The sequence below is a fragment of the Polypterus senegalus genome, chromosome 10 (assembly GCF_016835505.1).
Source record: "Polypterus senegalus isolate Bchr_013 chromosome 10, ASM1683550v1, whole genome shotgun sequence".
Lineage (NCBI taxonomy): Eukaryota > Metazoa > Chordata > Cladistia > Polypteriformes > Polypteridae > Polypterus > Polypterus senegalus.
This window is the reverse complement of record NC_053163.1, coordinates 149,467,903-149,489,014: the sequence shown is the minus strand read 5'-3', so window position 1 is coordinate 149,489,014 and position 21,112 is coordinate 149,467,903. Positions and strand designations below refer to the sequence as shown.

The window sequence follows — 21,112 nt, the reverse complement described above, 5'->3', positions numbered from 1 at the left end:
CTCCTATTGAAGTGATTTCTTGATTGAAACAGGTGTGGCAGTAATCAGGCCTGGGGGTGGCTACGGAAATTGAACTCAGGTGTGATACACCACAGTTAGGTGATTTTTAACAAGGGGGCAATTACTTTTTCACACAGGGCCATGTAGGTTTAGATTTTTTTTCTCCCTAAATAATAAAAACCATCATTTAAAAACTGCATTTTGTGTTTACTTGTGTTATATTTGACTAATGGTTAAATGTGTTTGATGATCAGAAACATTTTGTGTGACAAACATGCAAAAGAATAAGAAATCAGGAAGGGGGCAAATAGTTTTTCACACCACTGTATATTTATATATATATATATATGTACAGTGGAACCTCGGGTCATGACCGTAATTTGTTCAATTTGGTCATGACCCGAAGTAATTTCCCCCATAGGATTGTATAGAAATACAATTAATCCGTTCCAGACCGTACAAACTGTATGTAAATATATTTTTTTAAAGATTTTTAATTACAAAAATAGTTAATTATACTATAGAATATATCCATCCATCCATCCATCTTCTAACCCACTGAATCCGAATAGGGTCACGGGGGTCTGCTGGAGCCAATCCCAGCCAACACAGGGCACAAGGCAGGAACCAATCCCGGGCAGGGTGCCAACCCACCGCAGGACACACAGAAACACACCCACACATCAAGCACACACTAGGGCCAATTTAGAATCGCCAATCCACCTAACCGGCATGTCTTTGGACTGTGGGAGGAAACCGGAGCGCCCGGAGGAAACCCACGCAGACACGGGAGAACATGCAAACTCCACGCAGGGAGGACCCGGGAAGCGAACCCGGGTCTCCTAACTGCGAGGCAGCAGCGCTACCACTGCGCCACCGTGCCGCCCTACTATAGAATATATAGACTATATATTAGTACAGTGTAATAGTAAACTAAATGTAAAAACATGGAATAACACTGAGAAAACCTTGAACAGAGAAAAGTAACATTGCAAGAATTCACGCTATAGCCTTACGAACTGCTCACTGTAAACACTTTTTTTAATGAGTTTTAAGCACAGGGAAAAAAATTAACATTTGAAAAATCCGTAATTTAATAAACAACCAAGAAAAGTATAACATTGCTTCAATTCACGCTACGAACCAATCGCTGTAAACATAAGTGAAGTGGAGCTCGCTCTCTCTCTCTCTCTGTCTCTCTTGCTTGCTGCACAGGGAGAGACTAAACACGTGCGGAAATCATCGGCACGTATGAACCAGAACGGAAACTGGCTTGTTCGTCACCTGAGTGTGTGGTCACACAGATGAAAACGTTTGGCGAACATTTTAGTTTGTAATACGATTTGTACACTTGGTCCGAGACGTTTGTGACCTAAGGTTCCATGTATGTATGTATGTATATGTATATATATATATATACAATCCAACGTCTGTCTATCTGTATGTATGTCTGTCTGCTTTCACAAGAGAACTATCTAGCGGATTTAGATTGGGTTTTTTTCCAGAATTTGCTTGACCATTGTTTTTGCAACTTCTCTTATCGTACCAATTATCATAGTTCACTTGCGGTACCGAGTCTGCAAGCCGAGGGGAGGGGGTGGGGCCCTCCTCACTCACACGCCAGCCTCCGTTCGAGTCGCTCTACCTCTCGCCACGTTTTGGTGTGTACCTTGCCTCCGCTTAGCTAGTGATACCTGTTTGTTCAACAGACATTATCATCTAGAGATTGTTAAAGAGAAACGTTTGACGTTTTTGAGATAGAGATCAGAGCTGAGTGTGTTTTAGAGGGTAACTGCTGATTGCCAGAGATATCACAGCCATGTGCTTTTGTCCCCACGTGGGAGACGCTCTCCCATCAGAGCTGAATACCATCAGATACAGTGCCAGCGTTTGATGTCGGACTGTACCTACCTTCCGCTTGGCCAGAATTACATTTTTTTATTGATTTTTAAAGTTTGTCCTGCTTCACTACTATGTGGGCAAAGCCGTGGGGGACAGCTACTATATATATAAATATATTATATATATTTATATATATTAGATATTCTTCCATAAGGCTCCTACATTCCAATAATTAGTAGTCAGCAATGCCATTCTCTGTATCCATAACCTGCTCAAAGAATCTCCCCACTTGTTTGTGAAAAGATCTCCTGCCATGTCTCTCTTTTTTATCTCTTCCAGAGTTTCAATGCTCTCATTTGCTCTAAGATGAAGTTATGGAAGTTTGCAGGAATCACCCTGATGCTGCTTGGCGCTACACTCTCTGTTTTACTCTGTAAAAACATGATCCTGGAAGGAGAGGAACACACATCCAAGTCTTCATCGTCACTGTCAACTTTTCCAGCACATCCTGCTAGTCTCCGAAGACAGACCCGAGCAGCAGGGAAGCCCAGCTCCATCTTGAGAGACAGTAAGATGATATTTTATTTCCTATTCTACCTCTCTCCATCCACAACAGTTGATTTGAATCACAACATTTCAGTTATTATGACAGGTTGCAGCACTAGATATGCTATTGTTGATAAAGTCTTCCACTTTGGCTCATAGTGTGCCTCTTGGTTTGCCTCATCTGGTTGAACTTATTCTATTATTCTATTAATATAAAAAAATAAATGGTGAAAATGCACGTCCAAAGGACAGCAGGGGAGCAAATATAGATTGGAAAATGAAGATAAAATTACAGGGCAAACTCAAGATAACAGTCTGTAAAACAGAGAGGAAAACATAAACAATATCAATTATGAAGACGCCATATGCTTAAAAGTCAAAGTTGAGCAATACAAACAAAAATTTCTTATGTTATGATTTGATTGTCCTTGTATAATTTTTTACAGTCAATTTATTGTTAGTTTTCTTTACTTCTGGTCTGCGCATTGGGTCCTGCAGTAGACTTGTCATGTCAGTGGTTGCCATGGAGATCGTATGTCAGTCATGGGATGGTATAAACACTAATGCGATGGAAACATATGATCAGTTTGATGGATTCCAATCTTCCATTTTTTCTTCATAACTTCTGACTCCTTTTGCTGTCGATTACAGTTTTGGGCATGGATAGTATGAAGAAGAACACGTCATAATCGTATTATCCGAGCCTGATAGGTTGTGATTTAACCTTGTACCTTTGTATTTAATTTTAGCCTCATTGTCTCTTCAGTTTTTGACTCTTTTTGTTACTGATTATGATTTTGGCTATGAATTGGGTTTTGACATTCCTTTGATGTTCCTGGTCTTGATCTCTAGTTTGTTTAACGACTCCTCTTCCAGACATACCTTAAAAGTTTGTCACAATTCAGTGCTACCATAGCACCTATAACACACAAATGACATGATGGTATAAAGGCCAATGTGACAGAACCATATTATCCTAGTTTGATGAATTCCAATCTAAACCTTGCACATTTGTTTTTGTTTTTCCTGTTTGTTTTCATGACTTCTGACTCCTTTTGTGGTTGATTACGATTCTGGACCTTAAGTGAGTTTTGCCACTCTCTTTAGGTTCCACATCTCTATCTCTTGCTTATTTAACAACTCTCCTCCTGGTGAGTCTTTTAAACTTGATTGCATTCCGGTACCACCATAACACCCATAGCATGACAGTTACACAATGGTATAAAGAAGAAGGACGTGACAGGACCATATTATCTGAATTTTATGGATTGCTATCTAAAATCTGTGGATTTCTTTCATTTTTTCCTATTTGACTTCATGGCTTCTCACTCTTTTGGTTAATGAACATAATTTTCAGTATGAATTGGGTTTTGACACTCTTTTACCGTTCCTGATGTTGCCCTCAACTACTCTCCCAGTCATTCCTTTCAAAGTTGATCTCATTCCAGTGCTACATAACACTCATAACATGTCAATGACATGACAGTATAAAGATAAATACGACAAAAACATGTTATCCACGTTTGATAGATTACGATCTATACATTGCACATTTATTTTCCATTTTTTCCTTTTTGTCATCACAGCTTGTGAATTTTTTTGTTACGATTTTGAGCACAAAGTGGGTTTGACACTATCTTCATGTTTCGATCTCTTGCTTATTTAAGAACTCCACTCCTAGTCATTCCTTTAAACTTGTTTGCATTCTGGTGCTACCATAGCATGTGGTAGTGGTACCTAATCATCTTGTTCCAATGTAACTATTTTGTTAACTGAATATTATTTTGAACTTTCACACCAAATATTAAACTCTAATAACACAGCCCCACCATCTTAAGTAGAGTTTATGTAATGACGTCACAAGTTATGATGCTGCCCAGTCACATGAATTGACTCCATTCTCCAAAACAACAGGGCTGTGGCCTTGTGAAATGGTAAAAAAAAAAAACAAATCCAGAATAACAAAATTCATAAAAGAAACAATAAAACAATGTAAACGTAGGAAATATTAAGCAAAAATTCAATTATGAACTATAACAATTGTATTGACTGCAGAGGGTGGCAGCAGTTTAAAGTAAGATGGAATCAGAAGATGGATTGTGTAGTGGCAACACTTTGCAGAAAAGCTGGGAGCCGAGCTAATAGTCCACAGTACTCAGAAACAGCTGACTAATAGAGTTCTCCTATGCAAGGACATTGCTTCAGAGCCAGATGTTAGACGTTTGCGACTATTGGCAGTTCACCACAGTGCAAATCTACAAACTGAAATGCTTTGTGGTGTGAGTCCACAACAATTCACATTGCAATAGTTACAACCAGCCAAAGTCATAACTGGGAGGAAAAGAATCAAATAATCATTGGCCACAACCCTGTGTCTATGTGGGACAACACTAAGAAGAAGAAGAACAAGGAGCTCAGCCAGAGTGACTGTTCAGTTTTTGGTCACCTTTCTAACCAGGACCGTTCACCCATGATTGCTCAGTTTGGCTCTAGGAAGAGTTGGGGTTGTTCCAAACTTCTTCCATTTAAGAATTATGAATGTCACTGTACTCTTGGCAAGCATCAACCCTGCAGGATTATTTTGTAGCCTTCCCCAGATCTGTGCTTCGACACCATCTTGTCAGTTAGTTCTGCAGGCAGTTCCTCGACCTCATGGTTTGGTTTTATCTCAACTGTGGGAGCTCCTATAAACAGGAGTGTGCATTTCCTAATCTGGTCAAATCAATTGAATTGACCACAGGTGGACTCCAAAAAAGATGGAGAAGCATCTCAAAAGAATGGTTTTCACCTGATCCAGATTTCAAGTGTTATAGTAAAAGGTCTGGATACTTGTGTTAATAGGATAATGTAGTTTTCTTTTTTTTTTTTAACAAGTTTACAAAAATGTCTAAAATTCTTATTTGGCTTTGTCAGTCTGGAGTATTGAGTGTTGCTTGATGTGCAGAAAAAAAATTATTTTAAATGATTTTTTTGCAGAAAGCTGCAACATAACAAAATATGAAAAAAGTGAATGCTTCTGAATATTTTCTTAAGGGGCTATATATGAAAGAATGAATGATACAATGTTAGAGACAAGATATAAACGGTGCACGATCCATGATATGTGCAACAAAGAAAAACTGGTAGACATATTAATAATAGAAAGGAAGTATTTGAAATTTAGACATTGAAAAACACATTTCTATTTCTGTAGTGTCTATTTGTGATCAAAGGCAGTCCAAGACACCAACACGCGTATGGAGCCATAGTGTAATTAATTACACACTGGAAGAACACAGAAAAAATCTATATATTGTGAACCACCAAGGTGCGTACTGCTCCCCAAACGCCGACACAGACAGGCTAAGACACAAGTTCAACACAACACTTATTCTTCAGTGGGGAAGTGTTTCTGTTGGTCCCCACTTGACATCAGAGCACAGTACAAAAACACCAATAATATGACACACAGTCCTTTCCTCTCTCTCTCTCTCTCTCCTTCTTCTTCTTCTTCTTCTTCTTCACTGCTCCTTGCAAGCTTTCACCTCCACCTCCCAACTCTGGCTTTTTGCTGTGAGCCTGGCAAGTCCTTTTATAGTGTCCAACCCGGAAGTGCTTTGGTCCTTCCAACCACGTGGTCTGTAAGCACTTCCATGCTGGATGTAAACTCCATACCACATGACTCCTCCATTTTTACAGCACCCCTAAGTGGCACCCACAGTTCCTAACAGGGCTGAGATAAAGACCTCCAAATCCCACCACTGCAATCCAGGACAGTTGCCATCTAGCATTCTGGGGAAGCAGTGTCCTAAAGAGGTTGCCTTCCCCCATCCTTCCACTTCTCCTATCTATCTATCTATCTATCTAGATATCTATCTATCTATCTATCTATCTATCTGTTATATAGTGCCTTTCCTGTCTGTCTAAGGTGAATGTGGTCCAGTCACAGTGTTCTGTGCACATGGAGCTTCTTTTAGCTGTCCAAGCGTCATGTGCGCTTTTTTCTCCTCTTCACTGGTGTCTGCAATGGCCACAGTTACTTTAACATCATTATTATTAATTCCCCCAGGGACATATCTACTGTCTATACATGCTGTACGTACAGACAGGTCATATGGTGAGTGAGTGCGGTGGACCTGCTCAGTTGACCCCAGATGGCTACCTAACAGATAGTTTGAGAGAACAATTCAGTAGACTGCTTTTACTTCATGCTCTGCATAACTCAAGCAAACAAGACGACCAACATTATTTTGTGGTGCATTTTCATTCCGTTCACAAAATTGTTTAATTTTATTCAGATTTCTTGTTTTCTTTTTCTTTTGAGATTATTCCTTATGCTCCCCAATGGAATAACAGTGATTCTATTTAATGTCTCAATTTTATTTTATTTTTTTTTCCATGTCTATAACTACCCCCTGGCCTCCCCCATCACTCATCCTTATTTTCGCCTACCGCAAGAGAACAATGGAACATTTTCTTTTTGTAATCAATTCACATGGGAAATTTAGTGGAAAACAAAAAGGCAAATCCGCAGGCCTGTTGTTTTGTGTTTGCAACACAAATATGTAAAACATATTGACTTCAGTGAAGCGGCCCAGCAGTGGCTTTCAGGGCTACGAAAGGGTAAGGCCTTTGTCATGTTGTCTGTTAATATGTTCAAGTTTAGTTTCACATGTGCATGCTACAACAAAGTTCTTACTGGCAAGTCTACCTCACATTAATGACAAAAATACAATAACAACAAAAAATGATAATGAAATTATCTATTACAGAATAAAACATACGTACAAAAACATGTTCTTGTACATATCCAAGAACATATATTTGTAAATGCAAGTGACTGCTGGATATTCTTCTTCCCCTTCATCATTTCCCACTTCTATGTGGGGACGATGATCTTGATCAACCTTCTCCAAACAGCTCGATCCTGCACCTCCTTCCTGGTCAGGCCCTTTTCCTTCAGATCTTCTTTTTCTTTATCCCTTCCCCTTCGCTTTGGCCTCCCTCATTTTCTTTTCCCCTGGACTTCCATTCCCATCACTCTTTTTCCCACATATTCTTTGTCTCTCCTCGTCACATGTCCATACCACTTTAATCTACTTTCCTGTACTTTCTTTGATATCTCTCTTACTTTCGTTGTACCTCTAAATGTCTCATTCCTACTTCTGTCCTTTTTTATAACTTCACACATCTTTGTCAAACTTCTCATTTCTGCCACATCAAGCTTCTTCTCCTGCACTCCTTTTACTTCTCATGTCTCAGTTCCATACATCATTGCTGGTATTAAAACCCAGATCTTTAATACAGATAACACCAAGTTAATATTTTCATTACTTAATAATGCTACACAACCTCCAGACTCTTTACCATCTCACCTTTACTCGACTGCTTTCTGTAATTCTCTAATGTTCTTTTTAATGAGAAAATCCAGAGGATACATCAGCACCTCGGTCCAGATCCTCTCGGTATTTCTTCTGAATTACACTCGTCTATTCACTCTTTTTCTTCTGTCCAGCTTCCCACTTCCTCTGAAATCTCAGATCTCATCTGCAAATCTAAGTTCTCTACTTGTCAGTTGGACCCCATGCCTACAGTTCTGGTTAAAGCCTGCCTCCCCTCTTTAGTCCCTCTCATTTCTGCCATCATTCACTCTTCTCTTACTACTGGTATTATTCCCTTATCTTTCAAAACTGCTGCTATAGCCCCAATATTGAAAAAACCTGGTGCTGATCCTACTAACTTCAATAATTTTCGCCCTATCTCTAACTTGGCCTTTATCTCCAAAATTCTTGAAAAAATACTAGCTAACCAACTTCATGCCCACTTATCTCATAATAATCTATATGAAAAGTTCCAGTCTGGTTTTCGCCCCCATCATAGTACGGAAATGGCACTTGTTAAAATTACAAATGACCTTCTTATGGCTGCTGACTCCGGCCTAATCACTATTCTCATCCTCCTTGATCTGAGTGCGGCCTTAGATACTATTTGTCATACCCCTCTCCTTAATAGATTATCTTTGATTGGCATTACCTACATTCCACTTGATTGGTTTAGATCCTACCTCTCAGGCCGCACTCAGTTCATACAGCTTAAAACCTTCACTTCCCAACCCACCGCTGTTACTTCAGGTGTGCCCCAAGGCTCCGTCCTGGGGGCTCTTCTTTTTATCATTTACCTTCTTCCCCTTGGCAATATTTTCCGTGAGTATAACATCAATTTTCACTGTTATGCTGATGGCACCCAGCTCTACCTTGCTAATAAACCCACCTCCTCCTTTCCACCACCTTCGCTTATTGACTACATTGCTGAAATTAAATCCTGGTTCTCTTTGAAATTTCTTAAATTAAACAGTGACAAAACTGAGGTTCTCCTCATTGGTTCAAAATCATCATTATCCAATACCAATAATCTTTCTCTTATTATTGATATCTCTGTTGTTTCCCCATCACCTCAGGTCAAGAGTTTTGGTGTCATCCTCGACAGTACTCTATCCTTTCAATCTCACATTAATAACATCACCCGGTCTGCTTACCTCCACCTACATAATATTAATTGCATTCGCCCCTCCCTCACTCCTCATACCACTGCCATTCTTGTTCACAGTCTTGTTACTTCTCGGCTGGACTACTGCAATTCACTCCCCTTTGGTCTCCCTAATAAATCTCTCCATAAGCTTCAGTTAGTTCAGAATTCTGCAGCACGCATCATTACTCAAACCTCATCTATTCACCATATTACACCGGACTTGCAGCAGCTCCTTTGGCTCCCGATTAAGTTTCGAACTGATTTTAGTTATTAACATTTAAGGCCATTCATAATCTCGCCCCTCCATAGCTGTCTGACCTTCTTCATGTTGCCATTCCCTCCTGTAACCTTAGATCCTCTTCCTCCATCCATCTGGCTACCCCTCTCGCCCGTCTAACCACCATGGGGAGCAGAGCATTCAGCCATTCTGCTCCTAAGCTCTGGAATTCATTACCTGCCGAGCTAAGAAATATCAAATCATATTCTTCCTTCAAATGTGAACTTAAAACGCATCTGTTTAAAATATCTTTTTCTTTATGATTACAGTGGTCATGTTTTGTTTTAAATATTTTCTGATGTTTTTGCTTGTTTATAATTGTGTCTTTTATTTATTTATTTATTGTTTGTTTGGCATCCTTGAGTTTTCAGAAAGGCGCCTTGTATAAATAAAATGTATTATTATGATCGATTTTTCGGGTTTCAAGACCGTCTTATATGTGAGTATATATATGGTAGATATTAAATAAATAAACAAATAATACAAATGCATGAATTAAACATGAGCACAAAAGACAGAAAAGGACATTTGAACACTAGCCATGTAGTGGTAGGGTGTTGTACCGTGTTAGCCATTATAAATGCTCTGGGGCTTTGGAGATGATGGTCATCCTTGAGAAGAGGTCTAAATGAGTGTGCACATCAACCCCAAATCGAGGAATAAGAATAAGAAAAGGAGCAGAAAACACAGCAGCTATATTTGCTAATGGCTCAGCAATGTTCTGTGGCAGGCAGGGGAGTTAAATGGACCTCTCAGGTAACTGCAGCTCTAATACCCACAACACCTGGGAAACTAATTCAGAATGAAACACCAAACACCTAACAAAACTGAAAATAAGGAACCGGGTAAAAATAGAAAAATGAAATAAAACATCAAAAAGACAAAGTTAAGCATTCAGAGTAATAGCAAAAATATAAAAAACATATATATGCGAGGCGAGGCACTGCTGTAATCTTATGTAATCCATGTGTGACAACAGCCTCAGGAGGACGAGTGAACTGTAGAGGCCTCTAGTAACCTTTTCCTCTATTTTTATCATTTTTGCATTCCAGAAAGCCTTGGCTAATTAGTCGAGTGCCTTGATCTCAGTAGACCAGGCAGCAAACACGGTAGGACGTTACAGAAAAGCACCTGAACCTAAGAGGCCCAGAAAAAGAAGGAAAATATCAAGCCTGAGACAATTCATGGCTTTTTTAGAAAATAGGCGGGACAGGAAACAGCACCCGCGTCAAAGTGTAGTTTAGGCCATGTGGGTAGGAGCTCCCACCAGAGCGCTCTTTGGTGTGGTTTTGTTTTCCTCAGTGAGAGCCATTGTCATTTTTGTTGTAGCCGAGTGGAACTGAAGAGAAGTTTCTCACACTACTCCCTTGCTGCTTTCTTCATTTGCGTAACTCCAGAACATTTGTATTTGTTTTTGTTTTATTTCCAGTTGGAATTGTGGTTTCCCTTAAAAATCAAAAAAGGTGATTTTTAATTTAACGGTTCTTTTATTTTTGGGAACATGAGAACTGCCTGGTGGGTAAGTAAACTCTTTCTTAGCCTGAACAGACTTTCCTGTGACTCAAATCAAAGTCATTGCATAAGAAGCTTGCTTTGTCACCTTGAAAACAGGAACACCTTGATGTTTACATCTCATAGACGTTTGCGTCTCCTAAGCTAATGAAACTTGTGCAAAGTAACAATTAATCTAAATGCTAGCTGCCCATTAGCAGTCATGTCTCTCCTTATTTATTTATGGACAAGTGCAGAAAGTGTAGGGTGAACGTCACGACTAAAGGGCACTGCTAATCCAAATGAAGGTGGCAGAGAGACAGAACCTATCCCAGCAGCACTTGGAAGCTACTTCACAAACAGACCATTTGTATATACAGTAAGCAGGTAAATCATAATTGACTAAGCAAGTCAAAGGCCTAATGTAAAGGATTGTCACGTCTAAGTGCTAGAGGTCCTACTTCTCCTTATTCTCTATTTATTTATGGGACACTCAATAGTGGAGTGGTATAAGGACACCACTAATCCAAATGTAGGTTGCCAATAGACAGAGCATATCCCAACAGCACTGGGCACAAGGCAGGAAACAAACTTGGACAGGTAATTACAATATAATGAGCCTCAGAAATATCATTAAACGTGTTGAGAGGGTGGCACCATAATTGGCATTGCTATCTACATTAATAATGAAAATGAGTCTGAGTACAGGAAACTTGTGGAGGACTTTGTCTTGTGGTTTAAGGACAACAACCTGCAAAAGCAGCAAGTCAGATTTGGTGATGGTGGACTTCAGACGTGCCAAAAAGCCTCTGAGACCAGTCACCATTCAGGGGAAGGACGTGAAGGTGGTGCAGGGGTACAGGTACCCGGGGTTTCACATGAACAACAAACTGGACTGGTCTGACAACACAGTGGCGCTGAACAAGAAGGGCCAGAGAAGACTGGACTTGCTAAGGAGACTCGGGTCTTTTGATGTATGTAGCAAGCTGCTGGAAATGTTCTACCAGTCAACCTGGGGAAGCAACCTCAGCTCAAAAGAAGCACAACGTTTGAACAAACTTACCAGGAAAGCCTGAGCCATCACAGGGTGAACCCTTGACACACTGGAAGTTGTTGGATGGTGGCAAAACTGGATGTCATCATGAAAAATCTCCTCCGTTCCCTCTAGGAGGTGCTCTCTTGGAGCACTTGAAGAATTGGAGCGCCTTTCCTTTTGTATGTCCATAGTGTGACAAGATTGTTAGGAGAACCTGCATAGGCATTGTTAGGTCTTGAGAAGTATGCGAGTAAATAAACTACTATACATATAGTACTGACTAGTATGAAATATTATACTGCAGTAATAGTACTGATACACAGTAGTAAGAGGAATAACACCGGACCACAAAGTGAACAGTCGAGTGAACATCTGAAGGGCTGACGTGTAGAATCGCATGGCTTGACTGCTTCCACTAATCAGACTACCTATTAAAGAAATTGTCTATAAATAAAATTAGTAATGATCTGTTGCATTTTTAGCAGCGCAAAGAGAAGGCAACATATACCTTATGGTATTTTGTACTATGCTGCCTTAAATAAAAGTAATGTTGGGTACATAATACAATACAATTTATTTTTGTACAGCCCAAACTCACACAAGAAGTGCCGCAATGGGCTTTAACAGGCTCTGCCTTTTGACAGCCCCCCCAAAAAATGGAAGAAACTTTGGGAAAGGCAGTTCAAAGAGAGACCCTTCTCCAGGTAGGTTGGATGTGCAGTGGAAGTCAAAAAAAAAGGGGGTCAATACAACACAGCACACCGAACAGAATCCTCAATACAATTCAATAGTGCAATAGAAAAGTACAGAGCAGAATTCAACAGTAGATGATATTACATAATAGGATTTGGATTCTTTAGATTTATTCTTGTATTGAAATGTGATGTCATTGTGATTTTCTTATCATGCAATAAATTATTTACGTACAGGCCAGGTTGGGGGCCTACACTGGTATGGCATGTCACCGCACTGACCACCTGATGAAACAGCTTGGGATCCTGGTTGACAGCCCCTAAAACAGACACACGGTCCAATCCCACCCTCCAGAAATAAGCACCTATCTGCTGCAGCCAGGTGTTACGTGGGTGTCCCCTTGGCCTGGTCCAGCTGCTCAGGTCCTCAACAACGAGGATCCTGTGAGCCAAATCATCCTCAGGGAATCACACCACATGGCCACAGTGCCGTAACTGACGCTCCCTCACAATGCAGGTCATATGCCTCATTCGGGACTTCATGAGCAACACAAAGTCAAAGACTCTCCAAAGAGACACCCAGTACTGAAGTCTTCATCTCAGGTCACTTGATAGTGTCCATGTCTCACAACCATATAGCAAATACATATTACATACTTCATGTAAAAATATATAACAATAATGCATTTTATTTATAAAGCACCTTTCCCAAAATAATAGGCGCACTCATTCTACAGTTGTGGCTTGTTCTGGATCCAAACCTGAACGTCCTCGATAGGTTGTAAGTTTCTAAAATGTGCAATAGACAGGCTTCAAAGCTCCCAAGTCCAACTGAAAATGTAGCTAAATGGGCCTAAAACTGACATGAGGGACACGTAATGTGGGAGTCTACATACCACCGCACGAGAGGAATATCTCCAGAAGGCGACGGTAACGTATGAGCTTCATCATTGTGTCTGAGGTACGCTGATCTGTAAAGAATAAAAGCTGTCCTGGTTGTAGCTGGACACATCTCGATGAAACGAATGGAATGAAAATCAGCAGTAAGACATTTTTAGATCACTTGAACTAATGCAATGTGTCCACATCAGTAAGCAATTAAATACTCAAAATTCATTAGAAGTTAATTTCAGGTTTCTCCAAATTCCAATATGTTAAAGTCAAGTTGTAAGTATATTTGCATTCAGTTTGAAGTTGTCTGTGATAATCACCAGAAATTTTTCAGGAAGCAAAACTAATGCACTTTTCACATATTAAAAAAAAAAACATGTTTTCTTTGTTTCCAAAAGTATATGGGCAGCTTCCAAATCAATAGATTATGCCTACCGTAAATGGAAAATGAAAGTCACTCCGAGGCCTTGTACGCAGTGTAAGTGATGCATGTTTTTTATTAAAAGCCCTGGAATGTGTATCATAGCCAATTTGACTGGAATGAACAAACAATTTAAATGTATATTGTTACTAAGGTTTTGTTTTTTTTAGCCTGCCTTACCAAACCAAAGTTTACATAAGGCTGTTTGCAAAAATAAATGAATTGCAGTAGTTTATTTAGAAAAAAAAACAGATGAGGTATAAAGTACAAACAAACAATGTGGCATAGTCACTGGTATGGTTTTCTTTAAGACAAGCCATTTGCTAATTTTAAATTGGCCCCAGTATGTGCGTACGACTGTACCATGCAATGGACTGGCATCTGTGACGGTCCAGTTAGGCTAGACACAGCCTGGATGCTTCCGGGAGCCTCTTGAACCCGGAGCTGTCTCTAATCATGAACCAAAATGAGTTGGGCAAGGGGTCGGTACCGATGTGCCAAGTGCTTTTATTAAAACCCCTTCAAAAGTGTTCAAAAAATATAGTACAAATTCTTCAATTAATAAATCTTCTTCTGCTATCAGCTGCTCCTGTTAGGGTTTGCCACAGCAGATCATTTTTTTTCCATCTCTTCAATTAATAAATAATCCATAAAATTGAAATGAACAGGCTGGGAGTTAAAATCCAAATAAAGAATCCACGCATGAAACTAGTAGAAAACACAGTCACTGGGTCCTTGATCTTTCTCCCTTTCTTCTAACTGAACCTCATGCAACTTCCTCTCTGCTGTCTCCCCAGCTCACCGATAGCTTACTCTGCCAATGGAGACCCCAGCAACTGCAGTCCTCCTTGCTGACCCCTGTCTTGTCTGCTTCCATCAGCACTGGCCAAACTTCTCAGAGTCGGCTGTCCTCCTGTCTTCCTTCTTGCAGTCTTGTTGTCCCTTGGACCCCTAAGGAGGACTCCACCACCATGATACCCACACCTCCATCTATATCTGGGGGTAACGATACATCTCCAGGAGTGCCGTCTGTTTGCTCCACTGCGAGGTTAGCGACTGATCTGCCCCTCAACTCTCTCTCTCTCACTCTCTCTTTCTAGCCGGCTCTACACAGGCAATAATAATAATTCATTTTATTTATAGGGCCCTTTACATTAGTAGTAAATCTCAAAGTGCTACATAAAAATATTTAACAAAGACCAAACAAGATAAAAACAGAGATAAAACAACAATAATTAGTAGCATTCTTGTTAATATGCCTTCCTAAATAGACAAGTCTTTAGCTGTTTTTTTAAAACAGCCCACAATCTGCTGTGTTCTCAGGCTCTCCGGTAGGCCATTCCAGAGCCGTGGAGTAGCCACTGCAAAGGCTCAGTCACCCATTGTATGAAGTTTGGTCACGGGGGGCGAAGTCAGTAGGTATTTGCAAAATGGAGGTTTCTTGAAGTGGATTGTAATATAAGGAGTTCCTTAAGATATTGTGGAGCATTTCCATGGATACACTGGTGAGTAAGCGGACAAAGTTTGTATTCAATACGGAGGTGAAGAGGGAGCCAATGAAGTGACCGAAGGATTGGTGAAATGTGTTCATATTTCCGCACCCTCATCAGGATCCTTGCAGCACTATTTTGAATTTGTTGCAGCTTTTGAAGGCTCTTGTTGAGTATCCCAATGAGGAGTGCATTACAAAAGTCCAGCCTGGAGAAGACAAAAGCATGAACCAGCTTTTCAGCATCATAAAGGGAGAAGCAGGGACGGAGTTTGGTTATGTTTCAGAGATGAAGGAATGCAATTTTACAAAGGTGATGGACATGTGTATCAAATGACAGATGAGAGTCTAATTTGACACCCAAATTTGTAACTGAAGGGGAGAGGGCAATGGTATGGTCGGAAAAGGAAATACAATTTACAGAGGAATGAAATTGTTGGAGGGTACCAATTAAAAGAGCTTCAGATTTTGGTGCTGTTCAGCTTAAGGAAGTTCTTGGACATCCAGGCCTCAATCTCCTCCCAGTTGGAGGAAAGGTTTGATGGAGGTGTAAGAGAAGTCGAATCCAGTCTCACATAGATATCATCGGCATAGCAATGGAATGAAATTCCATTACTACCGATAATGTGACCCAGAGGTAGCATATCGATATTAAAATAGTTCATCCCAAGGACTGATCCTTGTGGGACCCCTCAGGTGACAGTGTGGGTATGAGATTTAGCATCCCTCAAGGCCACATACTCAGCCCTATATGTGAGATAGGACTCGAACCACTTCAGAGCAGTGCCAGAAAGTCCAATTATATAGTGGAGACGATGGAGGAGAATATTACGGTCTACTGTATCAAATGCAGCTGTGAGATCTAGGAGGATAAGGAGTGATGGAGAGCCCTGGTCAGCAGCCATCAGGAGATCATTGATGACTCTGACCGGGGCTGTCTCTATACTGTGAGAAGATCGGAAATCAGATTGAAATTTTTTAAAGAGATTACATTTTTTGGGGTGATCCTGAAGCTGAAAACAACCTTTTCCAAAACCTTAGACAGGCAGTCGAAACTGCAGTCACTCGTGATCTTCTATTGTTCTGTCTTTCCGTTCTCACCTTGATTCCCCCATCTCTACCATGCAGGCTCCTTTTATAGCCAACTGGATGCAAGTGCCGTCCTCCACTTGCTTCAAGGTGTGAATGAGGAACCTGACTGACCCCCTCATATTTGCTCATGATCAGTCAAGCACCCCAATCAACCCTGGAGACCCACACCCATTTAGAATCTGCACACTCTGGATCCCGATTATTTATTTAAAAATTGCATTTCACCACAGGCCTCTTTATGACAGCATCTTACCCAGAATTCATTGTAGCTTTGTGCCAGTGCAAGTGACAATATTTATCAGAGTTTCTCGTAGGAACTGCACTAAAAGTCTGACAAGGATAAGAAGTTGTCCTACCTCGCAGTATGAAGACATGTGAAAGTAGTTATAAGGCATCCTTCACCCACTCCCAGCGAGAAGTAGGAGTTCACATTTAAGAATGAACCTGAGCCATGATGACATTTTGTAGTTTTTCGATACTAATTCTATAGTCAAAGAAGAACAAGAAAAACATAAAAAGGCAGGATAGTCCAATAAACTGTGTGTAATTGCTGCTACTTCACAACATCATCAACAATAATACAGTAACGAGTACCAAGATGGAAAAACTGAGACACATACACACCGAAAGAGAGTAAAGCATGATATTAACAATAAATGATCCACAGCATTCAGAAGAAGCACCTTCCTGATGTTCTAGCCACAGAGATTGTCTTGTGAAGTAACAATTACTGAAACAAGCCATGGCCATTCCCATGCTGTCAGTCTTCCAGTGTTTCCAATAGTGTTCTGGACTTCTGTGTGCCATGACTCTCTCCATGATCCCCCTTATCTTCTGTGAGGTTCTATTTCACTAATGCCCTCCAAGTCTCCGTCTGCCTGGGCTTGTAAAGTGTAACACAAATGTTCCAGGGGGTCCGCGGAATGCAGGACTCAGTGTACGTTTCACGGCCCTGCTTATCTTCAGGGTAATATGCTGACTGCTATGGTACAGTTTGCATCCATGTCCACCTGTGTGCTGCTACTGTGATATCACTGATGATTCACATATGCATTGTCAATGCTGTACTGGCATGGAGAGCGATGGGTTACCTGGCCAAGAGGATGTAATGAACGGGCTACATAAGTGGAGGTGGAACCCAACTTGGATGGCTCTAGGTGTTCTGTTCCAGTCAGGGCAATCATGTAATGATTGGATGGAGGGGGAGACTGGTTATTGGAAAAAGTTTATCCCCAGGACGAAAAGCTGACAGTGTTACTCTGCTACAATTCCAGTTTTGACCCCAGCAGTGTTTCATGGGATATGTAGTTTAGAAGGGCAGCCCTAGTGGGATCCCTGTGGCCTGCCAGGGGGTCTCCCTACTTTGGGGAACTTCTGCATGACACAGAACTGCTTCTGCCATGCTATGTTGTGAAATTGGGTCTCGTCCCACTTAGGAGATTCGGAGTTGGGAGGAGAGTTGATGAAAGTCTCTGGAGGAATGGAAGGAGAGGAAAGGAACTTCAGTCAGATGAGGGATTATACTTTGGGTTGTGATTGTATGCTTTATGAAGGTACTGTGCTAAGGAAGAACCTTTATTTGAACCTATGACTGTGTTGGGTGTAATTGTGACTGGGGTTTTGGGCTCAATGACACCTCCTTTTAATCACAATGTACTCATCCACACTTGTGGCAATGATCTTTATGTGTCAGTCGCCAGAGCAGATCATCTTTTTCCATATCTTCCTGCCCTCATCATCTTGCTCTGTCACTCCCATCACCTGCATGTCTTCTCTCACCACATCCATAAACCTTCTTTTAGGGCGTTAACATTAACATTTATATATTATTATTTACATAAAAGCCAGATCTAATGTTATTTACCTATTTACCACTTAAAGTCAATTATATTTGCGGTTTCCACAAACAATTATTAGATAGGTTCTTAGGAAAAATCCGCAAATGACTGAGGCCGCGAACTCTGAACCGCGACTTCACGGGGCTCTACTGTATACCTAATTTATTCCTAGTTATCTATTAAAATAAGGTTAATGAAGTAGGGTCTAAATAGATACCCGTTCTCCTACATCTGTAATTAATCGGTATGTTTATACAAATTTTTTTCATTAATTAAACGCACATTAGTTCTCAATTAAATACATACAATTCAAAAAAATAATATTTTTAATAATGGTGGATGAGTTTAAATACTTGGGATCAACAGTATAGAGTAATGGGGATTGTGGAAGAGAGGTGAAGAAGAGAGTGCTGGCAGGGTGGAGTGGGTGGAGAAGAGTGTCAGGAGTGAGTTGTGACAGATGAGTAATCAGCGAGAGTGAAAGGGAAGGTCTACAGGACGGTAGTAAGACCAGCTATGTTATATGGGCTGGAGACGGTGGCACAGGAGACAGAGCTGGAGGTGGCAGAGTTAAAGATGCTAAGATTTGCATTGGGTGTGACGAGGATGGACAGGATTAGAAATGAGGACATTAGAGGGTCCGCTCAAGTTGGACGTTTGGGAGACAAAGCCAGAGAGGCGAGATTACGTTGGTTTGGACATCTGCAGAGGAGAGATGCTGGGTATATTGGGAGAAGGATGTTAAAGATAAAGCTGCCAGGTAAGAAGAGAAGAGGAAGTCCGAAAAGAAGGTTTATGGGTGTGGTGAGAGAGGACATGCAGGTGATGGGGGTGACAGAGCAAGATGGAAAGGACAGGCAGAGATGGAAGAAGATGATCCGCTGTGGCAACCCCTAATGGGAGCAGTCAAAAGAAGAAGAAGAGATATCACATATACGGATTTTTAGAAAAAGAGGACTCTAATACAATTTTTAACATTAGTGCCCTTTTCAAAGATTTTAAAGTTAGGGTTCGTACTTTACTACTACAAGCACTTTGAGCTACATTATTTGCATGAAAATGGGCTATATAAATAAATATTGTTGTTATTTAAATTAAGAATTAAAAGTAAAGAAAGATACAAAATTTTAACCTCAGGGACCCCTAGGAATCTTTTTAACATAAGGGACCCTTATTTTACTAACTTTAGGTTAAGGGTAAGGGGTTGCAGACAAACTTTAAAGTTTTAGTTATTAAATTTCGGGCCCCTACTCCAACAATCTTAATGCTAGGGGTTCTGTTGTATAATTTTTTAAAAAAGAAGATTTTATGTTATTTAATTTTCAAAAGACCTAGGAGGAAGTTGTTCACATCTGTTAACTGTAAATTTTCTAATACTAATAGATTAGCTGCCTCTTGAGTCAAACATAATGGATACCTTGGATCTATTTCTATCCTTACATCATATGTCATTGTTAGATCATAAAGCGATGCTGTACTATTCTAATCATCAATCCTTTGCCATATTTGTGGATCCTGACTAAACTTGGGAACCTCCAAAATATACACATCTGCTATCGGAAAATATTTTGCTATGTCCTTATCTATGGTTAGGTGCGACATACCAAAATATTCAACCCTGCAAAGCAGCATTTTGCCTGTGGTCAGAAAAGCATAACACTAGGTTTCATTTTGGCCGACGGTACATGTTTTCTGGGTGTAAATGGAGTGGTCACATGACTTGTAAGATTTGTTACAAATATTATTCCATCTCTGTCAAATTGATATCTTTATTGATGAGTTTGTTGTTATCCGGTGTTTCCAACACTTTCTCTGCCTGAACTTCATCTTCCGGCAGCTCCTGGAAAGTTAAGACAGCTCACAAGCTCGCCTGAATCCCAGCGAAGTTCAGAGTAGTTTCCTAAATTAGGAAAATTGATAACATGCTTTCCTAAAAAGTAAGAGTAAATTTGCATCACTCTGACATTTTTGAGCCAGTTAGTTTTCCAACTCTGAGATGCATGTGTGACCAGTAGGGGGGCGTTGCAGCCCCCAAAACCCCACACACAACCAACATGACACAAGTCCCAGTACAATAAAAAAGATTTATTATCACAATTACCTGACAAAAGGCTTTGTGAGTCACAAAAACACTTGTGTTCTTCTCCTTCTCTTTTTCTGTCTCCCTCCACTTCTCTAGGCTCTTTGTCCTCCTTCCACTTGACTCCAACTCGCCTGGATGTGGTTGAGTGGCTTCTTTTGTCTATGACTCAGTAGAAGTACTGGTGCTAGGGTAGAACCCGTTGGAAGTACTTTAGGGTTAAACAGAAGTTCCTGAAAGTAGGAACTGTAAACCCCATCATCTCCCCCTGGTGGTCCCCACGGAACCGGGCAAGGCTTCCCAATGGGACTACATTTCCCAGCATGCCCTGTGGGTATCTCTGTGAGAATCCTCATCTCATGCTACCATGTAGGATATCAGGGTTGGGAGCCTGCGCTGATGGCACAATGCCACATCCACCACACAACGAGCCACCTGGATTGGGACCCAAGTGTATTGGGTGACACCTCAGCACCACACTGAAACAGTGTGAGTTTTTTTTACAGCGACTGTAGTGCCAGTCCTGCCAGCAACCCCCAAGTTTTCCCTACTTGCAGGGCTGGATGCAGGTTAACATTATTCCCAGGAGGGAGCAATTGAAGTTTAAGGGCCTTGTTCAAGGGAGTAGAGTCACTTCTAGCATATCAGGGGAGCAAATATTCTGAGGAGGTTAACTCTTGGCCAGGTAAGGAACTTGAGCCTGTCCTGTCAAGGATGCCAACGCAAGAAGATGTCTGGCTGGGAATATCCTTCCTTTCTTCCAGGTTTTATCTTCCCTTAGCCTCCCGGCTAAGCAATGGACTGGCACCCATGAGCTGGCAATCTGTTACACATAATAAATACTGGCACAGTTCTCTGATATGGATAAGCAGAAACTGAACACATAAACAGATGTATATTTCTGAAAGGA

At 40.7% G+C, this 21,112-nt stretch overlaps 1 protein-coding gene across 1 annotated transcript in view; it reads left to right on the top strand.

The window, feature by feature from the left end:
- Positions 1–21,112, top strand: part of LOC120537824 (neurturin-like) — a 265,100-nt gene that overhangs the window by 193,640 nt on the left and 50,348 nt on the right. The window contains exon 2 of the mRNA XM_039767046.1: positions 2,182–2,410. Coding sequence (XP_039622980.1) covers positions 2,209–2,410 — 202 coding nt within the window. The 5' untranslated portion in view covers positions 2,182–2,208. The remainder of the gene's footprint in view (positions 1–2,181; positions 2,411–21,112) is intronic.